The 21,007-nt window shown below is 34.9% G+C and overlaps 4 protein-coding genes across 4 annotated transcripts; 2 read left to right on the forward strand and 2 right to left on the reverse strand.

Moving 5' to 3' along the window:
• The first annotated feature begins 2,062 nt into the window (after positions 1-2,062).
• On the forward strand, positions 2,063-3,930 carry LOC143585059 (allene oxide synthase 3-like). The gene is made up of 2 exons (XM_077066942.1): positions 2,063-3,032; positions 3,369-3,930. The coding sequence occupies exons 1-2, from the start codon at positions 2,063-2,065 to the stop codon at positions 3,836-3,838; spliced, it is 1,440 nt and encodes a 479-aa protein (XP_076923057.1). The 3' UTR covers positions 3,839-3,930.
• A 6,855-nt stretch (positions 3,931-10,785) lies between these two features.
• LOC143584908 (putative CoA ligase CCL6) lies at positions 10,786-16,216 on the reverse strand. Its single transcript, XM_077066831.1, has 16 exons — positions 16,027-16,216; positions 14,166-14,275; positions 14,020-14,076; positions 13,891-13,939; positions 13,716-13,792; positions 13,576-13,615; positions 13,406-13,500; positions 13,166-13,331; positions 12,971-13,079; positions 12,787-12,875; positions 12,641-12,707; positions 12,477-12,552; positions 11,731-11,848; positions 11,387-11,632; positions 11,105-11,244; positions 10,786-11,016 (listed from the first exon to the last, which is right to left on the reverse strand). The coding sequence occupies exons 1-16, from the start codon at positions 16,214-16,216 to the stop codon at positions 10,801-10,803; spliced, it is 1,845 nt and encodes a 614-aa protein (XP_076922946.1). The 3' UTR covers positions 10,786-10,800.
• A 1,953-nt stretch (positions 16,217-18,169) lies between these two features.
• Positions 18,170-18,994, forward strand: LOC143585089 (protein VACUOLELESS GAMETOPHYTES-like). Its single transcript, XM_077066961.1, has one exon. The coding sequence runs from the start codon at positions 18,174-18,176 to the stop codon at positions 18,936-18,938; it is 765 nt and encodes a 254-aa protein (XP_076923076.1). The 5' UTR covers positions 18,170-18,173; the 3' UTR covers positions 18,939-18,994.
• On the reverse strand, positions 18,977-20,773 carry LOC143585079 (plastid division protein PDV2-like). The gene is made up of 2 exons (XM_077066955.1): positions 20,513-20,773; positions 18,977-19,752 (listed from the first exon to the last, which is right to left on the reverse strand). The coding sequence occupies exons 1-2, from the start codon at positions 20,699-20,701 to the stop codon at positions 19,150-19,152; spliced, it is 792 nt and encodes a 263-aa protein (XP_076923070.1). The 5' UTR covers positions 20,702-20,773; the 3' UTR covers positions 18,977-19,149.
• Positions 20,774-21,007: the final 234 nt, after the last annotated feature.

A 21,007-nucleotide genomic window follows, 5' to 3' on the forward strand; every position in this document is an offset into this window, starting at 1 on the left:
TTTTGTTTTAAATCATCCAACATAAAACTTTTATACGGTTCATTGATCAATTCAACTTTCGATTTTATCCATCTATTTGGAGTGATTCAAAGGCATGTTTGTATTACTCATGTTTCCATTAGTTTTTTCTTCACCATAATATACACTGTTTGATTATGCACAATATTTGGAAATCCTTAAGAAAAACACAAGAAACATTTAAAAAAAATGAAGAACAAGAAGGTAGTTATTATGCATATGTGTAATGTTTTTACATATATGAAATCGAAGAATATTATTGAACACGAAACACAATGAACATTAATAACATGGTGAACTCGAAAAACATATTATTTTCACTATATATTTACGAATAACAAAAAGAAAAACAAGCTATTAATATACATTTAAAAAACAAATTAAACATTACACTTAATAATCATAAAGAGGACTATAAAGAACCAATAATAAACCATACAAGAATGATAACTAAAACACCATTAACACAAGTTGACATACTATTTTATCCATCTATAATTTCCTTGGCCATATTGAATCGATTATGATCCTCGAAAACTCGTTTGTTGTTTAAACGAACCAGCCAAACCTATAAATTGAGACAACATTTAACTGATCGAAAACATATATCTTATAAACATTTGGTAACATATGTTGTTTACATCATGTCATCATTAACAACCTTATTTCTTACCATCATTAAACACCCTAATAAAAGACATTATTACCTCTACCTGTTATGTACTTATGTGTCATTAATCAAAAGACATAGAAAGTCATGTGTCATTAATCACTATACATTTTTAACCTTTCTAGATTTTAGCGAAAATTCCCAAAATAGACATATTTTGGGAAGAAGTTTCAAAAATATCTCTCAAATTTTAGAAATCCAAAAGTGTCAACTAACTCATCTTTGATGATGCGTTAGGAAGTCTAACGCATATTTGACGATGTGTTTACATACACGTCGTTAAAGATGCGTTACCGTACCTAACGCATCGTCAAAGATGCGTTAGACTTCCTAACGCATAGTCAAAGATGCGTTAGACTTCTTAACGCATCGTCAATGACGTGTTAGCCTATTTTTTGTTTTTTTTAATATTATATTAATATAACTAATTCGACTTATTTTTGTGTTTTTATAACTTTTAATATATAAAGTTTTATATAATTTCGAATATACCAATAAAAAATGCTTATTTTTATCTATATGTTTATAAATTTATTTAAACCGTGCATGTCAAATTTTATTGATATTTCAATATTAATTTGACATGACTCAGGTTTAAGTAAATTTATGTCGGTCCATAGATAAAAATAAGCATGCTTTATCAGTATATTCGAAATAATATAAAACTTCATACAGTAAAAGTTATAAAAACACAAATATAAGTATAAATAGTTATATTAACATAAAATTAAAAATAACAAACAAGAAGTTAACACGTCGTTGACGATGCGTTAAGAAGTCTAACGCATCTTTTCCGATGGGTTAGGAAGTCTAACTCATCTCCGACGATGCGTTAGGAGGTCTAACACATCTTTAACGATGTGTTTTACAAACACGTCGTCAAAAATGTGTTGACTTCCTAACGCATCGTCGGAGATGAGTTAGAGGGGGGCATTTTTGGAAATCTCTTCCTAAAATAGGTCTATTTTGAAAATTTTCCCATAATTTTAATATGACTTTCAAGCAAAACCTTCCGCTATACATATAACCTTTTAAAATGAAAACACATATGATTCATATAACCTCTTATCAATATGACAATATTTGTAAACCAAAAGACATTTAGCCAAATTATACCAAGTTATTGAATTAGTCTTATATAATGCGTGTGTGCTGTCCACATATATATCCTAAATAATGTCGTCTATGCACTCCTAAAGATTCACATTATTTTTTATAAAACTATACACATTAGAATACAAGTTACACAAGTATTCTCCAAGAAAGCAGAAGAGAAACGGAAGCAACACATATAGCCAAAAATATTTGAACAAACAATACATTCGTCACTATAAATATCTACCCCCATTCATTATTATTCATTACTCATTAACAATGGTTCCTTCTTCCAACTCCGCTGAACCCTCATCAGAGCTCGATTTACAAGAAATCCCTGGCAGCTACGGCCTACCGTTCTTCGGCCCAATCAAGGACCGCTATGACTACTTTTACAACCAAGGCAAAGACGAGTTTTTCAAATCCCGAATCAAAAAATACAACTCCACTGTGTTTCGAACTAACATACCACCCGGCCCGTTTATAAGTTCCGATCCACGCGTAGTCGCGGTTCTCGACTCCAAAAGCTTTACCATCCTTTTCGATAATAATAAAGTCGAAAAGAAGGACATTTTAGACGGCACGTACATGCCGTCTCTCTCGTTCTTCGGCGGGTATCGAGTTTGTGCATTTCTCGACACGGATGAATCTGAACATAATGTCTTGAAGTCATTTTTTATCACGTTCCTAGCGAATTCTCATAATAAGTTCATTCCATACCTTCGGACTGGCTTGTCCGAACTGTTCGAAAACCTCGAACACAATATTACCGATGAAAAATCAGCTGATTTCAATAAGAATTGTGATAACATGTCGTTTGACTTCGTGTTCAGGTTAGTCACTGGATCTAATCCATCGGATACTAAGCTGAAAGCTAAAGGTCCATCAACGGTTGACACGTGGCTAGCGCTTCAGCTAGCTCCGTTAGGAACTGCAGGCTTAAAATACGTTCCGAATTTCATTGATGATATTATTCATACGGTTAGGTTACCGTTTTTCGTAATTAAATCCGGATATAAGAAGCTGTACAATGCGGTTTATGACTCAGCGACGTCGTTACTTGACGACGCTGAGAAATTAGGGCTTAAACGAGACGAAGCGTGTCATAATTTAGTGTTTCTCGCCGCGTTTAACGCGTTTGGTGGTATGAAGGTGTTGTTCCCGTCGTTGATTAAGTGGATCGCGTCTGGTGGAGAGAGTTTGCACCGTCGCCTCGCTGATGAAATCAGATCTGTAATAAAGGAAGAAGGTAATATTAATACATGTACTACAATTTCTTAAAGATATAAGACCCCGTAATGGAGCACTTAGGCTCCTAAAAAACCTTAAAGCATCGGGGAGCACTGTCCCCGAGGCACCTTGGCGCTTTGGAGGGGGACATTTCTTACAAAGCGTCAAGTTAAGAACAAAAGTTTTTTTCATTAGTGGGTTTTTTAATTTGTATTATTTTTAATAAATAATAATAATATTAATAATAATTAAATAATGATTAATAGAGGCTACATCCACCACATACGATTTAAATAAGACATCTGTATTAGTTTTATTAAATTATTGTAATAATATTGTGACCCACGTCCTACAGGTGACGCGACATTTTCCGCATTGGAGAAAATGCCATTAACTAAATCCGTGGTGTACGAAACGCTTCGAATAGATCCGCCGGTACCGTTTCAGTACGCGAAGGCCAGGGAAGATTTAATACTTGAAAGTCACGACGCCGCGTTTCAGATTAAAAAAGGCGAGACGATATTCGGATACCAGCCACTCGCGACAAAAGATCCAAAGGTGTTTGAGAATGCTGAAGAGTTTGTGGCGGATAGGTTTGTAGGAGAAGGTGAGGAGCTGATAAAGTATGTGTACTGGTCGAATGGTAGGGAGACTGAGACTCCGTCAGCGGATAATAAGCAATGTCCGGCGAAGGATCTGGTGGTGTTGTGTTGTAGGTTGATGCTGGTGGAGTTGTTTCTCCGGTATGATACTTTTACGGCGGAGACCGGACAGGTGGCACTCGGCGCGTCTGTTACCATCACGTCGTTATCCAAGGCAACCTGATGAATTTGTTTGTTTTTTTTTTTAATAATTTTATGTGTGACAGTTGTACTTCTAAGTTTATATTTTGTTTGTGAGAAAATGTTTATATATGTTGTTATCGTGTCTTAAACTACTTGTTATATTATTTTATAATTAGATTTGGTTTTTGCTTTCTACAGTTTTACCTTGAACAGTTAATATGAAAAAAGAAATAATAAAAATGTACTTTGTAATACTAGAATATTGCTTGGTACGAAATTTAATGTTCAAGATTTGTGGGTAAAAAGTTAGATACCTTTTTTGCTTTTTTGATTTGAAAACTATATTCAATGAACAACATGATTACGTAAATTGTAGGTGAGTAGAACATTTTGTATCCTTATAATAAGGTTTTAAGTTCCAACATGTTTTGGATTGTGGGTCAGCGGAATATGGGTTGATCACTTGATCTATAAACAGATTAATTAAAACATATGATGTCAGGCCAACTGTTGAACATGTGTGCTTATGTGATATGACAGATATTAAACAAATACTCGAGAGATTTAAGTTATAATGATGGAATAATTTAAGTTGTACATCTTATTCAAAGTTTTTCCATTGTGATTATAAGGAAACAAATGTTGGAAAAATTTATTAATGAAAATGCGGTTTTCATTAACTTTATACATGAATAATATATTTATATATGTGTTGTATAAATATTGATTTGAGTGTCCAAAACGGAGCGTAGATGGATTAATATCAATGCTCGAAGTTGTATGGTTGGAATAATCAAAGAAGAGAAAATTGGATTTATCTTTAACATCGTGTCCCACGTAGGAGCGCATGAGTGTCGCGCCTGTATAACAGACTATTGCGAACAGTTGTTTGGACCTGGTCAAATAGTTCGTTTCAACTCATGTCATGAATAAATATGATGGTTTTGATTCACCACTTAAATCTAAAAGTATTTAACCATGTTAATTACAATAATTAATTTCAAGTTTATTACAAGATTAATTATTTTGTTTATGACTAAATTAATTTTATTGTTTATGTCATATTAATTTTGGTTGAGTATTTCTCATTTTGTGTAAGTATATAATGAACTTGTTGGTTCATGTTGTAAAAACACTTAAAAATATTTTAGAGTCACTTACACACACTCATGACACAATTTAGAGATGAGCACTCTCTATACTTATGTCAAACAACTTCAACAAATTTTCCTACATCTTGATAAACACCAATATAGCCGGTGACTTCATCGGGTTCGTGGCCATCTCCGGCTACCCTGGGAAACAGACGCGCTTGAGAGTAGGCACGAAATCTGTTTTAAGGGCCCCGTGTCTAACACGATCCTCATCCAAAACCGTTACCCAATTTCAATAAACGAATTGTTGTTTTGATGAAACATTTGTTGAAGACTCAAGTGATGAAGACTCGTGACATGGATGCTAGAAGAAAGCTTATGGTGCACTCCTAGTAAGATATGAATTGAATCATTTCGGTATATAAATTTGTATATTATATATCATTTTTATGTACTTTTGTAAACGGTATTGTACTAAGTGAATTTCCCACAATTAACGAAAGTATCGTTATTATATTATTATTATTATTATCTTAACTAAAAGTGAACCACTTTTCCTACAACAAACTCTAATATGCATACTTTATGTTATAACAAACTAGGAAAATACTCTATACGAATAAAAAAACTGTAGAGGTTTGTGAAAGAGGGTTCAATATCAGAGCATCTGTAGTTGGAGTTTTTGAGCTAGATAGACTTGCAAATGTGGAACATGGGCGGGAAGAGAGAAGGTGTGTTGTCTATGAGATGAGAGAGGAATTCTAGTCTTGTAAGAGGGGGAAGGGAGAGTAGGATTCATGATGTGTAACTTCTGAGAGATGATGAAGCGGTATGTAAAAGTGAGGCTGGCGTGGAGCCATATGCAATCTGGTGCTTTGCTCATGCTCATGCTCATGCTCATGCTCATGCTCATGCTCATGAGTTCAAGAGTGTGCCTTCAAACTCAAATCCAAATAAGTTGTAGGTTTGACATCGTTTGTATATTTAAAAATTCTTGTGTTACATAATTCTTAACTCATTTCAATATTTCCCTTAAATTAAATTATAATTTGCACTGTCGTGAAATTTTGGTAAATTAGTGGACCAACATATATGATTATATATAAATTATTGAATTTGATAACAACATTGTGAAAACGTGATTCAGGCAAATTTCCAACAACTACATGAATTGATTGAATGATTATCGATTAAAACGAGTGAATAAAAATAATTGGACGCACATTGCATGATCGAGTACATAGTTATCTACTTATCTTGATTCAAAATAAACGATCAATTTGCACTTGAGAGGTGTGATATCTTGTAATTTACACATTCTTAGTATAATAAACGATCAATTCCACTTTATTATCATTTGTCAACTTTTATTAACTCTTCAATATTATAGACCATTTTCATCACGACTTCCTTCTTTAAAGGCTATATTAATATGATTTCATGTTTTTCTTTACATCATTTGAAATTGATCTTTCTTTTTAACGGCCAACAAATATAAAATTGTATATATACATCGTACGGGTTACCAAATGGTAAATGTAATCGTCAATTGACCCAACCTAGCTGTACATAACCTTAAGCGCCTCCGATTTTATCTCTAATTCCGTGTAAAATCCATCCATTCGAAGGTCCACTGGTGGTAAAACCTGGACTCTCTCATGATCGAACTGAAGATCACAAAAATTATAGTAATCCTTTATTGAACCACCCATAGAGGTGCACAAAAAACCCTAACATGGAACAGGACCCGAAATAAAAACCTGGAACCGGTTTTTTTAATACCCGGGTTTTTTAATACCTGAACCCGTACCCGACCCTACCCGTAGGGTACGGATAGGGTATGTATTTCGGTGCTAAAACCCGAACCCGAACCGGTCCCGATTTGTACCCGGTAATACCTGAAAACCCGAACTGGTTCCATACCCGATACCGGGTTTCTCCAATACCTCGAAACCGGGTATTTCAAATAGCCGATGTATACCTGAAAAATACTTTAAAAATTCTCGAAAAAAGATCCCTAAAAAGTGCAACCTTTTAAAAAGTCTAATCTATACCAGATAAATACCCGGAAAATAGCCCGAATAAACCCACAAATAGGGTTTTTTCAATACCCGAAAATAGGGTATTCAAATACCCGGTTCTTTAGCCGACCCAAACCCGATGCATAGGGTATGGTTTTTAGAGGCAATACCCGGACCCGAACCCTACCCGGTTATTACCAATACCCGATTTTTCAATATCCGGTCATACCCGAACCTGGTTCCATACCCAAACCCGAATATATGAAAAACCCGATTTGTGCACCTCTGGCCACCCATACCCCAAAAGTTGTTGTCTATGAACATTAAGAAATTCATTATTTTTTACCACTACACCATACCGGGGAGGACTTATATCTTAAGGCACTTGATCTTTACATGCCAATAAAAATTGCTGTACTTATTAATTTATATTAGTAGGGCCTACTCACATCTCAAAACTGATAATATTAAAATGGAAGAATTCTTAGAATAGTCCATTAGAAGAGAGATTCATAAAATAGTCCAAAACTTTTTGGATTCCAAAATAGTCCTCCAAATTCTATCTCCCACGTGAAATTGGGAATTGTGACGTGAGATTTGGTTGTCGTATCACATAGTGACACGTGTCACTTTAAAGATAAAGTTTCAGAGTTTCTTGTCTCGGCCGATACTTTTGAAGTCAAAATAGTTTTCTGAAAACCATTGTTTTGGAATGAAAGTTGTCCGTCACGTGAGGTTTTAAACTCATCGGTATCCGCGGTATTTTGAAATTCGTCTTGTCCAACGCATTTCATTTGAATTTTGTCTCCTACGAGAAATTTCAAAAATGTTGCAAAAAAAATGATACTTTTCTAATGAATTTAGTCTTGTTATATGATTTTCAAAAAAGTTAAAAAAAAACGATAATTTCCAACGAATTTAATCTCCTTAGATGATTTTTATAAAAGTTTTGAAAATATGGCAAATGTTAAGAATGTGGTGGGTGGTGGTGATGGATGATGGCGATGGGTGGTGGTGGTGGTGGATATGGCGGCGAGTGGTGGTGGTTGATGATGTCGGTGGGTGGTGGTGGTGGATGATGACGGTGGCTGGTGGTGGTGGATGATGACGGTGGGTGGGTGGTGGTTGAGATGGCGGTGGGCGGTGGGTGGTGGTGGTTGATGATGGCGGTGGGCGGTGGGGTGGGTGGTGGTGGTAGATGATGACGGTGGGTGGTGGATGATGGCGGTGGGTGGATGAATTTATCTTTTTCTAACGTCTATTCTTTTTATGCAAAAACAGATAAATTTCATCAAAAAACCATCGAATTAACATAATTTGTAACAAAATCTATCTTTTCTGACAACACGTCTTTTTATGCAAAAATAGACGAAATTCATTTGAATGCTTCTGAGGAGATGAATTTCAAAAAAATGCGAAAATCATTTTTTTTGAAACCTCACGTGGCGGACAACTTTCATTCCAAAACAATGGTTTTTCAGAAGACGATTTTGGCTACAAAAATATCGGCCGAGACAGATTTGGATGAAAACTTTATCGTTAACTTTACACGTGTCAATCTGTGACTGGTTAGCCAAATCTCACATCAAGTAGACCAATTTCACGTAGGAGACAGATTTCCAAGGACTATTTTAGAAATGCAAAAAGTTTTGGACTATTTTGAGAATCTCTCTCTTATAAAGGACTATTTTGGGAATTCTCCCTGTTAAAAGCCCACCTCAAGAAAGGAAGTCCAATTTTTGGTTACGCAATTTTAATTTTAATTGATATTATAAGATTTATAATAACAAATAAAATAAAAAAATAAATAAAATACAAAATCATCTTTTCAAGGTGTGGAACAGAGCAAATTGCGCCTATGGTGAATATTCTTCATTCTCACAAAGCTTCATCAATTAACGTATCACTTGGTGTAAATATGAACATTTCAAAGCATTGAAAATCATACGTCAACAAATTTAAAAATACATTAATGGGAACGGAAAGGCGTTATCATTTGGTGATCGGCTTACTTCATAAAAGTCGGAATTAGGGAGCTTCCAGACCTACTACATGTTCTCATTCAACGCTCCTAATATCATGTCCCTACTTGATAATTGTTGGAACCATATGCTCAATGTACAATAATATAACATCGTTGTTATTGACATATGATTCAAAAGATAACATGATTAGTAATTAATCTTATATTAATGATTCAGCACAAGTAGTTGAAGCATGTGATCATAGACTTTGTAATATTTACAACTTCGATTATTGAATCCTTTCTACGAAATATTTTATATAATTTTATTTATAAGACATGTAAAGACAAATAATATATGAGACATATGATATAATTAAATGGGCCTTGATGGAAGTGGATTATTGTCCAATAGTCACTTGCCACTCTCCCATTCTCTCCACTAATTCCGTAAATATCAAAATGGGCCCCTACTCTTGATGGTTTAACCGTTGTCACGTTTTAAATAAAATACACACATTCCGGGCACCAAATATGTAGACATTGACTCCTACCTTGGTCCTTTTTATTTTTAACAAATTAGATTTTAATAATCATAACTTAATACAATAATTTCAATTTTGAAAGTAGTTGTTAATATTCCTAACTTTCACACTATTTGTTTTCATTCGACCCCGTTAAAAAAAACTTAGCGACGTTAAGTTTTTTTTCAAATTTCAAACTAATAATTTAGGACTTTTGATCTGAATAAAGATACGAGTCGATTAATGTAAAACTTACCTCAAAATGATGGGCCAAACAACTAAAGGATGCTTCAATTATGATGTTTAAGCTTTTAATTAACAAAATTCAAGATGTTTGAAATACCGTTTCGAGTTAAGTTTTACATCAATCGATTTGTATTCTCATTCCGATCAAAAACCCTAAAACATCAATTTAACTTGGAAAAAACTTAACGTCGTTAAAATTTTTTTACGGATATCCATTGAAAACAAATAGTGTGAAAGTTGGGATCGTTGACAGCTATTTTCAAAATTGAGATTATTATCGGGCAATTATATTAAGTTGGGATTATTTTAGGCAAAACATGTGATCTTTTCACTGAGTTAAAACTCTGTTTGTCACATGTTTTTAGAAGTTTTTGTTCTTCCTAAGTATTAAAATAAGTATCCATCAAACTGTATTATGCCACCAAACATTAAGTTTCTGGATATACTTTGTGCGTTCATAAAATTCTTAAGTTTTCAAATATGTTATTAGGTTTGTGGATTTTGTTTAAGTGTTTAGATTGTGGTTGATGTCTTTGACATATATAAATGTATCGACCGTGCACAGTTCATTTAATTGAACCAGCTAACCCGACACTACCACCACCCCTACTTTTCCCATAAAGGGTTCGCTAAAGTCGAAAATTAATTATACATTTCTAAGTTTTATATAAAACACAAGTTCAATAACACATGATTACAAATCATAATGTAAATCCGTTTAAAAGGGTTTAGGGTTTAGAGCATGGCATAACGAGTTCCAAACTAAACCAAAAATTTACTTCATATAAATCACGAACATTAAACACGTTTATGGAACACGCATGATTCATTTCTTGGATGCCTTTGCTTCAGCATACAGTTTATCAATGCAATCCTGCATATAATATACCAAAAAGAAGTTATAATCATATAACTATATAAGTATGAGTGTATGACTTAACTTTTTTAATAAAAATGTTTGTGAAACAAATAATAGATACCTTATAGTATTTTAGCAGCTGCTGCCTCTTCAGTTTAAATGTTGGTGTTATCAAGTCCCGCTCAAAGTCAAACGGAACGGGCTCCAGATGAACGGCTTTCAGCATCTCAAATCCACGAAGCCGCATTCGGGTTATCACTCGGGTCAAACAGAAGCTAAAGAAGCAAAACATGAACTAATAAACTAAAACTTTAAAGTCAAAACATACTTTATTATTCTTAGCCTCAGTATTAAGCTCATCAAGGACATATTTCTTAACATTTGGATTCTTGCACAATGATTCATAGTCTCCCGACTCATTATTCTTCGCGGCCCATTCTTCAATTGCTGCTCTATCCGGGACCACAACCGCCACGAGAAAAGATTCAAAACTATTACCATACACCCATATCTGTCATGTCACAAGAAGTTGTTAGTTTGTTACAAATGTTTATATTATTTGGTTTATAGTTTTATTTGTATTAGGAGTATTTGCATACCGCGGTCACCAAAGGGCACCGAGAATACGCGCTTTCAATGTTTTCGACCGCAACATATTCCCCTTGTGACAACTTAAATATATTCTTTTTCCTGTCTATTATTTTCATTGCACCATCCGCCTGCCATTCCCCAATATCACCTGCAATAAATGAAAAAATAAGCCTTCAAGGTTTCGGTTCGGGTTCGGTTTTTTAGTTTTACCATTTGGGCTTGAAAGATTTGGGCCGAAAGAAGGCCCAAAGTAACAAAATGTTGACTTTATTACTTTTGAGGTGTTTTACCTGTATGAAACCAGCCATCAACAACAACCTCATTAGTAAGATCCTCTCGTTTATGGTACCCCGAAAACAGTGTGGTCCCCCTTAGACAAATTTCCCCACGCGGTACGCTGCCGAGTGCATCATATCCCATCTCGGGCACAGACTCTAGCCTTGCTTCAATGGTTGTCATAGGTACACCAACTCTTCCTATCATAGAGTACACATTTGCTATGGATGTAAAACATCCACCACAGCTTTCTGTAAGACCTGCCACATATAATATATAACTTATAAAAAATGGTAAGTTTTATAAAATTCTAATCAATATTCTAATCAATATAACTTATGATGTGCTATGGGTATACCATATCCTTGTGACAGGACGGTACAACATGTCACCCTCAAAAATTCTTCCACGTGTTTTGGCAAAGGTGCAGCTCCAGATAACATGAGACGAACCCGTCCTCCGAATCCTTGTTTAATCTGGAACAACATATCATAAAAATGTGAAAAATAAACTAATATTTACATGACTACAGATTGTGATACTAATAGATGACTAGTAGGTGTGTAAACAAACTGAATGTTCAGTGAGGCAGAAAGTTTGTTCATGTAATAAACGAATGAACATGAAGATATCTTATGTTCATTTAGTTAAATGTACGGACATGAATACATGTCTCGTTCGTTCATTTATGTTCGTGAACGTTTGTTCATTTAAATTCATTTATGTGTGTTCGTTTACGTTCACCTATGTTCGTTAGTTGACGTTTGTTTAAGTTTGCTAGTTTACGTTTGTTAATATTTTCATTTAAATTATTGGCCCAATACAAGTTAGTTTAGTTTTAATAACTATTTAGGCCCACCACATTGTTTTTCACATTACTTTTAACTACTTTTAGCGCAATTATGTTCGTTTATCTATGTTCATTTATGTTCGTGAACTGTTCGTTTATACTGTTAACTAATAAACATAAACAGACACGAACATATTTTCTTAACGAACTAACACGAACAAGAAAACCTTGTTCGTGTCTGAATGACCAAACATGAACATGCTCTGTTCGTGTTCGTTCAGTTCATTGAAGAGCCTAGAAGACCGAATTTCAACCTTGTCGAAGACTAGCTTGTCCAAAAGAGGGGCTGATTTATCTTGTTGCATTCCCTTTTCAAGGTTCCTCAATTTACTGTTTAACATATTTTTAATTATTAGTTATAATTAACACAAGAAGAAACATAACTAATTGACAGTTATGCGTGTAACATGAAACATACTAGGCGTATGCAAAATCGAATAATGCCTTCCTTACGGCACCACCAGCTAAAATCTTAGCCATTATACCTGCAAAACAATCACAAAACATAAGCTTATATAATCATGCAAAATTTTGAACCCTGCTATTTGATAATATGTTTCTTACCGGTATAAATACGGTCATAAACTCGTGGAACACCACAAAATATGGTTGGTTTCAATACAAGAAGATCCACAATCAAATATCTGATATCATGCAAGTTGAGATTGAAAACTGTTAGCAAGCTATTAAATTTAAAGATAATATATGTTATACAAATAGTCAAATAGATATATTTCTAAATCTTACTGCTTGCCAAAACCCTATTGAGGAGCCTCTGAAGATACAATATGTCTCGATTATCTGATCAAATATATGTGCTAATGGAAGAAACAAGAAGTAGCTATCTTCTTCCGAGAAATGCAAAAATGAAAACAAAAGTCAAACAAGGAAACTGTGTCCATATAACTAAACCGCAAAATGAATAATTTGATATTGAACTTTACCGGTTTGTCGGTTTCCACAAGCATTTCATGCATGGACAACACTTCAGACATGAAAGCAGCATTGCTTAGTTTGACGCCTTTTGGTTCTCCGGTCGTGCCACTTGTATACATTATGGTGCATATGTCAGTTTTATGTTTTGCAGGCAGTTCATCTTCCAAATTTCCCTGCAAAATAATAAGATGTGATGAGTGGTTAAGATCGATTGCTGCAAATTCATTAATTGAACAAAATTATGTACCATCGAAGCAAATTCTTCCCATGAGAAGCATTCAACACCGTGTTCCATGGCTTCTTTCTTTTGTGATTCAGAGATGTTCCTGAAGTTCACAATAGCTTCAAGACGAAAGAGATTAATATTAGATTATTAGTCGGTTGCCTTTAATAAAGAATCTGAAAGTTAAGTCTTACTTTTTAGATTTGATGAGCATTTAGGAAGACATGATATTATCTGCATGAAGAATCCATATTCCATAAATAATCAATCAAATAATGAAAAATTGAAAATGTGGCTAAACTGCTAAAGAATGTAAGAGTAAAGTGTAACATACAGACGGTATTTTGTTATCTTGAACGAAAACTAATGAGATTTCGGCATGATTGATGATGTATTCAACTGCATTGGCACCTGCGGAAACGATAGTTGATCAGACGGCAGTTAATTTAAATAATATATACAAATAAGACAGATTCGAGTTTCATAAATAGCAAGAACGGTAGGTGTACCGAGTGTATCATATAGAGGAACATAGGTTATGCCATTGCTGTTACAAGCCTGAGAAAATATTACAAATCAAAATCATATAAAAAAAAATAAAAAAAAATGTATAACATGAAATTCAATAATAATCATACCTCCATGGAAATGATCCATTCAGGACAGTTAGGTCCATATATGCCACACCGATCGCCCTATATTAACATGTATGAACAATAAATCACTTGCAATTTCCAAAACAGTACAACAAAGTTAGGTTATGAAATGCAGACAGAGTGCATACAGGGTTAACAGATCGTGTTCGGATGGCGGAAGCAATTTTGAGTGCAGAATTGTAAGCATCTTGATATGATAACCATGAATAGCCACCAGCCTGCACAGAATTGTAAGCATCTTGATATGATAACCATGATAACCATGAGTAGGTTGATAAAATGAGAAGAATTTAAAGAAGGAAGGTGGTGGCTCAGCCATATTATACAGCAGAGCTTTTATGACACCTCTCTTAAATTTAATTGTTGAATACCACACCACTCATTCCACGTAAATATTAATGCCTACCACCTTTAATATTTATTGTTGTTTTAATTTCATGGTTTTTAGTTAATAGTAAATAGTCAATAAAGTATTTGACCTTTTGTTAACATTTAATTAGTGTGGTTGTCATAAATTTTACTCGTTTTAATTATATCAAGGGTACACTATTTGTAATAATTAAATTAATGTGTAATCTGATTAGGTGCAAATCATGATCTTACCAAATTAGTTATTGTGCTTTTTCTCAAATTGAATTTTTAAAATTTGTGACATTATTTTATTTTGTAAGCATGATGTGCTTTCTTTATTGCAATTTTATGATACTTGAATAATAATATTCATTTAAAAATATTATTTCTTAGAGATAGTAACTAGAAAACTCTTGACTAATGAAGCCATTGTGAATTTAATGCACTAAGAACCGAATCGGGTGCCGAATCAATAGTTTTGATGATTTACTGGCTCAACCACCTAGCATGATCTTGATATAGATCGGTCAACAAAGGAAGAGGTAACCATCAACTGTTTTCCTCCGGCTTACTTAAGTTTTATCGGTTTGTCTGATTTGTTTAAAACTACTCAATTCACTTTTCCTGATTCATAGATATGTCATATCGATGATTTCTTGTTAAACAACTAGGCCAGTTTGGTTTTGAAAACACTTATAAAAAGTTATAAATATAATTATAATTAGTGTATTTATAAGGTGTCCAACAAATAAAATAATATTTTAGAGCTCATGGTAAATGCCATTTGATATTGTCGATTCATGTATATATTTATTGATTAAAATAATGAAATATTAATATTGAAATGCTAAAAAAACAAAAAGAAAAATTTAATTGAAGGAAATGAGTGGCTAGCATTTAACTATTTAGGTGGTTGAATCACATTTATTACACAAATACAACTTTACATGAGAATGGAAGCCTTTTATGTCCAAACATTATAATCCCAAATTGCCTTTATTAGTAGCATGTTATTGCATCAATACATCATCTCTATAGTTAAGCTTTCCTTGGACGACATTGCTCTTCCTGTCCTCTTTTCCACAAGAGATGGGCTTTAAAGGCGGAGCGTTGAAGATGGTCTAATACGTATTTGAGTCGGATACTTGGATGACATTTTTATATTGAAAAACAAAGTAGACATACATCAAGGCATTAAAGAATGAAGAGTGTTTATTTACAAAATTTTTTCCTGTTATTCTACAATATTTACAACTATTAACACGGTACATATTTACCAAACTTAAATATTCTTGACTACAAAAAATAATTATAAGCAATATTAATTATGTTGGTGGGTGAAATTTGGGTTCACTCGAAAGTCAAACCGGTCGCGGTAGCATTTAATTCTATAGTATACGTGGGCCACCGATAACATAAACAGAAAATTGAGAAAATATAAAAAAAATATATGTATATTTTTTTTTGAGAGGCTGCATTTTATTAACCACAAGGCCCATGAAACAGACCCAAAATCTTTTAAAACCCAGGAAACAGGCCCAAAATCTTTTAAGGCCCAGAACCACAAACCCAACTTAACAAAAATTACATTAGAAAGAAACCAAGAAAATACATTTAAGCCTCCCTGTTTGCTCTAACTTTTAAGTTTCAACCACAAAAATGCATCTTCTTTGATCCTTTCCACGATTCCGAACTCGGTATATCGCCTGTTGTAAAAAAATGTTACATTTTGACATCTCCAAATGGTCCACATAGTAACCAAAAACCCCGCTCGGATTGACTTCTTCCTTGCTGTATCTCCACTTTGATTTGCTCCAAAATCCGCCATCTTCCTAACCGAATTGACATTTAAAGGGACAGGAATATTGCGCCACAAACTTGCCACCACACCAATTTAGCCATCATACAACACAAGAAGATGGTCTATGGATTTGTTCATGTAGCCGCAATTACAACAATCACTCGCATTTGACTCCATCAGTTGATAAATCTGGTTTGATATGGTATTGCATGCCACATATGATATGACACAATACCACATATTACTCTAAACATATATTTTTATAAATTTGTAAAGTGATTATAAAAATATATTTAAACATCATATATCATGGTTCACTTTAAAGGTATTGATAAATTTATAAGTTTGTTTTATATAAGTTGGATACTTTTCTACGTATAGTTGTAATAACTATACTTCACCCTTCACTTACATTGAAGGAAAGATGAGATGAGTAGTTCAAGAATGTAATAGATTTGGAATCATGCATTTTTTTAAACGACAAGTACCGGCTAAACCCCAGAAAACTCTAGGAATGGAATCATGCATTCTTGATAAAAAATAACAAACAAATAATGACAAAAAATAAAGCGGAAAAGTAAAAAAAGAAAAGCTAATGAAGTTTAATTATGTTAGGATGGTTGAGGATTGGTGGTTGAGTTTTTTGAACGACTAATTTTTTTTGGTTTGAACTCACGACTTCCTATTTCACATTTTAAAGTGGTAAATTAAACATTAAAATCTTGTTTAACTTGGGCGCTTTTTTCTTATATTTCAAAGTTTAGGGTGTTGATTTATAAATAAAGGGGGGTATCCCATAATTCTACAAGTCTCCAAGTTAAAGAAAATGAAAATGATGTTTTGCTTCACACTTTGCCAACACCAATTCATACAATATAAGCTAAGCTACCTCATCTTCCTAAGCATCATATTTTCCCTTTATAGATTTTCATACCCTAATTATCAAGAGCCATAGACTAAATATAGTAATAACCAGTCCATGTGAGCTAATCAAATTTGTATCAAACACACTTTTTTCTTATTAAAATAAAAGAGTGACTGAATGTAAAAACGAGCCACAATTATAAAACTTGTTAACTTAAAACGATACATTAACACCACCCTTGATTGTTGTTTGTCTCCACCACCTATTTGATGTCGCCAACAGGCACAACACCACCGCCACCACCTCCAACGTATCGCAGCCACCACCAGCACCATAGATATTGGCCCCATCATCATTGTTGTTGCCTCCACAACCGCTACTGACATCAACACTGTTGTCGTTGTCTCCACCTCCACCACCCCGAACCCAACAACACCTCATCAGCGTCGCCAACACCACTCCATTGTCACAACTACCACCCGTAGCCACTAGTCGCCATAAAGAAAATACAACAATGAACCTATTTTATACCTTGCTGTTTTCTAAAACACTCACTTTAAACCGAGTCATCAGAAACCGTTTTGGTTCAAACCAAACTATTAGTCTATTAAAATGGCTCGTTTTGACTCGTACCCATTTTGCTCAAAAATCTATATTGACCCAACCCATTTAGACGCATCACCCAACCCGCCGATTTGTCGCTTTTAATGTCAATTATCCAATAACTTGATTCTATAGCGCATAACTACCTTGTAGCATAAACCAAGGTACAATGCCTCACATTGCATCTATGTAATCATGTATTCATGAGTGCTATAGTAGTCTTCTCCATATACATGTCCATGTATAAGCATGCTTACTTTAAATTGCTTTTTTCCACAAGCAACCATCCCAAAAACCAGGAAAAATACTGATACAATATTGTAATCAACAAGGTTGAAGGCCACTATTTTCTCCACCAATGAACAAAACTCTCCTTAACAAGTTATTCTTCTTTAGCAACTACTTGTTATCCCTTAAAAGAAACACATACAATCCTAATGCTTTACCTTTATAAATAAATCACCCCACATTCAAATTCTATAACCCATTTTCAAAAACTTACGCAGCCAATTAACCATGAAATACAATGAAATTTCTCATTTCAGCCATCCTGAACACCGACTCACATACGACTACACTCAAATCCCATTCAAGTGTGATGGCTGCAACGAGCCTGGAATCGGGTCCCACTACAAATGCACCACATGCGACCATGACTTGCACGTCCATTGCGCCCTCCCATCCCCTTCCATCTCCCACCCGTTCTACACCAAATGCACCTTCCAGTTCCTGACCACCCCACCTGGATCAGCACCACGTTACTGCAACGCATGCCAAAAAGACATTTATGGGTTCGTATACCACTGTAAAGCGTGCGGGTTTGACCTGCACCCATGTTGTGCTAAGCTCCCAGCCATGTTAGATGATGGTGAGGTCAAACTGTACTTGTGCAGAAAAGTGGGGTCCGCCTGCCACAAATGTGGTAAAAAAGGATGCAGTTGGAGCTACCGATCGACGTGCAAGAAGTATAATTTACACGTGGCGTGTGCAAAAGAGATGTTGGCAGAGAGTTGGAATGATATATATTATTGTGGGGTCCGGGTTGGTGAAGATGATGATTACTGTAACAGCATGTATGAGCAAAATTGGAAACTGGAGACAAAAATTCCTAGCTTGAAGGGTACATTACAAAGTTACCACAAGAAAGGTCCAAAAAGAAAAGGGAAAATCAAGAAATGCTGTAAAATAGCAGGTTTAGCGGTTCAGTTTGTGATATCAGCAATTCTTGGTGATCCTACTACTTTAATTGCTGGTGTTGTTGGTGCTTTAATGTCAAAATAGAATAAAGATTTATCAAGTTCTAATCTTTTCAGTCGAGATTCAAGAACACAATAACTAGATTATCAAATGGTTATATTATTGTGATATTGTAAAACTGAATTGATGTAAATTTGATTCCCATTAGAAGAAAACTGATACCAACACAACTCAAGCTACTAGCACTGTTTCCACAAGAAAATGGATATACAAACGATTGGATGAAAAGATTAACTTACCCGCAACCGTAATTTACATCAGGATTTGTAGCAACAGACTTGAATGGTATTTCAACTCGTTCTTTCACAAGGCACCGAGTTACACCATTCTCAACAACCAGAATCTTACCAGGTGGACAAACGATCGCCTTTTCTGTCTTCTCTTCATTCCCATTGTCTTGAGTCACACCCAAAACCTGGGAAACACTTCCTCTTTTATCAAGCTTTGGTTCAAAACCAGACAAATGCAGAACAGCTATAAACCCAACAACTGTAATAACTGTTTTTGCAGCTGAACCAATAATCTGTGTCAATCGTTTTAACGGGCTTTTGGGTGTTGGTTGATGAACAGTGCCATTCGGTTCACCGTTTGAAGAGTCGTTTTGAGTGATTTTGTTTGTGATTGGGAAATGTGAGGCAGTTGGACGGGTTGGGTAAGGAGGCAGAAGAAGATCATTGCTTTCCATTTCTACTGCTGAGCTGGCAAAAGCAGTAGCTTCGCATATGACCTCCAAATCATCACCTTTGTATGCTTTTAGCTTTTGAAGCAGCTTCTTGCGACTGTAGTCGATTTCTGCTAAAGATGCTTCCTTCTCATACCATTGTTGTTGTTGTAGTGCCTGAAACAAAGTCCAAATTATCATAACTTATAAGAAATCAAAAGACGCTGATCCTATATTTTATATCAGTATTACGCATAACCCTATAGACCAAGAATTCCATATAAGTTCACTATTATATTCAAGTCCATGCTACAATCTCAAGTCCACACTATACTTAACAAATTTCATGTGTTTCAAGTGGGGCTGTCCAAACTGCCCGACACTCAACACTCGCTCGAAAAATGCTCGTTCCATTTCAGCTCGGTTCAGTTTGTAAACGATCCAAGGGCAAGCAAAGCTACTAATTTGTTTTCAGGTAATTTATATCCAACTTCAAACCTGTTTCTTAAATTTTTAAGCAAAAAAAAAAAAAGAAATACGTAATGCTCTAAGACTCGCTCAATGTTATTGACAAATGCTCGTTCGATATTGGCTCAGTTTGTAAGCAAGCCAATCGGCTCAGTTTGGTTTGGTTTGAAAATGAGCTCCACGCGCAAGCAAGCCTTCGCTCGGTTCGGCTCTAGAACAGCCCTAGTTTCAACTTTCAAGCATAATATTAATGTTTGTTCAAAAACAGCAATACCCAAACATCATCCTTATCAGCAGAAAAAATAATACTTTTAATGAAAAAAAGGCAATTATGTGCAAAACTGAAGCGCTAAACATCTAACTGACTATAAACCGCAGCAAATTCCATAACACAGGTAACAAATCAATGTGAAAACCTACATAATTAGGGTTTATAATAGAAATCCTAAAACTTGAAGTGCAAACAGACCTGTAAGGAAGTTAACTGAGCTTCAAGAACTTCGAGTGAATCGCGAATGTTGAGAAGACCATCGGCTTCTTCTTCTTCTTCTTCTTCACCGTCATCTGGTGTTGATGATGCATTCTGGATGCAATTGGTGAGCTTTGACCGAAGCTCTGAGGCTCTAGCGAGTACTAAGGCGATGCCGTCTTCATCCATCGAGTGGTGAGTTGTTGTTGATAGGGTGGGTAGGGTTTGTATAAAGAGCGCCAAAATTAGGGCTGGCTGGCTGGCTTTTCTTTTGTGAGATAGACGTCACTAGACACTCTTTTTGTTCCCACCCATCTTTACCAAAAACAAACAATATACTTTTTTTTTTCTTTTTTAACACAATCCCGTTAACCGTACTCGTCTTATGTTTTCGCAGCTTCAAACGTTTTGCTAAAGAGAGTAATCTCTAACCTCAAATGCAAATAGAGGAGGTAACCTACACCATCTCACAACCTGATCCCACACCTCCAATGC

This window comes from Bidens hawaiensis, unplaced genomic scaffold (genome assembly GCF_021521415.1).
Source record: "Bidens hawaiensis isolate Kalapana, Puna unplaced genomic scaffold, B.hawaiensis_p1.1 tig00001575_1, whole genome shotgun sequence".
Classification (NCBI taxonomy): domain Eukaryota; kingdom Viridiplantae; phylum Streptophyta; class Magnoliopsida; order Asterales; family Asteraceae; genus Bidens; species Bidens hawaiensis.

Coding starts and splice junctions, on each gene's coding strand:
- LOC143585059 (XM_077066942.1), top strand. CDS start 2,063: ATGGTTCCTTCTTCCAACTCCGCTGAACCCTCATCAGAGCTCGATTTA. Junction 3,033..3,368: donor ATCTGTAATAAAGGAAGAAG/GTAATATTAATA, acceptor CACGTCCTACAG/GTGACGCGACATTTTCCGCA.
- LOC143584908 (XM_077066831.1), bottom strand. CDS start 16,216: ATGGCGGATTTTGGAGCAAATCAAAGTGGAGATACAGCAAGGAAGAAG. Junction 13,793..13,890: donor TCCTCTATATGATACACTCG/GTACACCTACCG, acceptor TCGTTTCCGCAG/GTGCCAATGCAGTTGAATAC. Junction 11,017..11,104: donor GGTGCCCTTTGGTGACCGCG/GTATGCAAATAC, acceptor GTGACATGACAG/ATATGGGTGTATGGTAATAG.
- LOC143585089 (XM_077066961.1), top strand. CDS start 18,174: ATGAAATACAATGAAATTTCTCATTTCAGCCATCCTGAACACCGACTC.
- LOC143585079 (XM_077066955.1), bottom strand. CDS start 20,701: ATGGATGAAGACGGCATCGCCTTAGTACTCGCTAGAGCCTCAGAGCTT. Junction 19,753..20,512: donor CTCAGTTAACTTCCTTACAG/GTCTGTTTGCAC, acceptor ACTTTGTTTCAG/GCACTACAACAACAACAATG.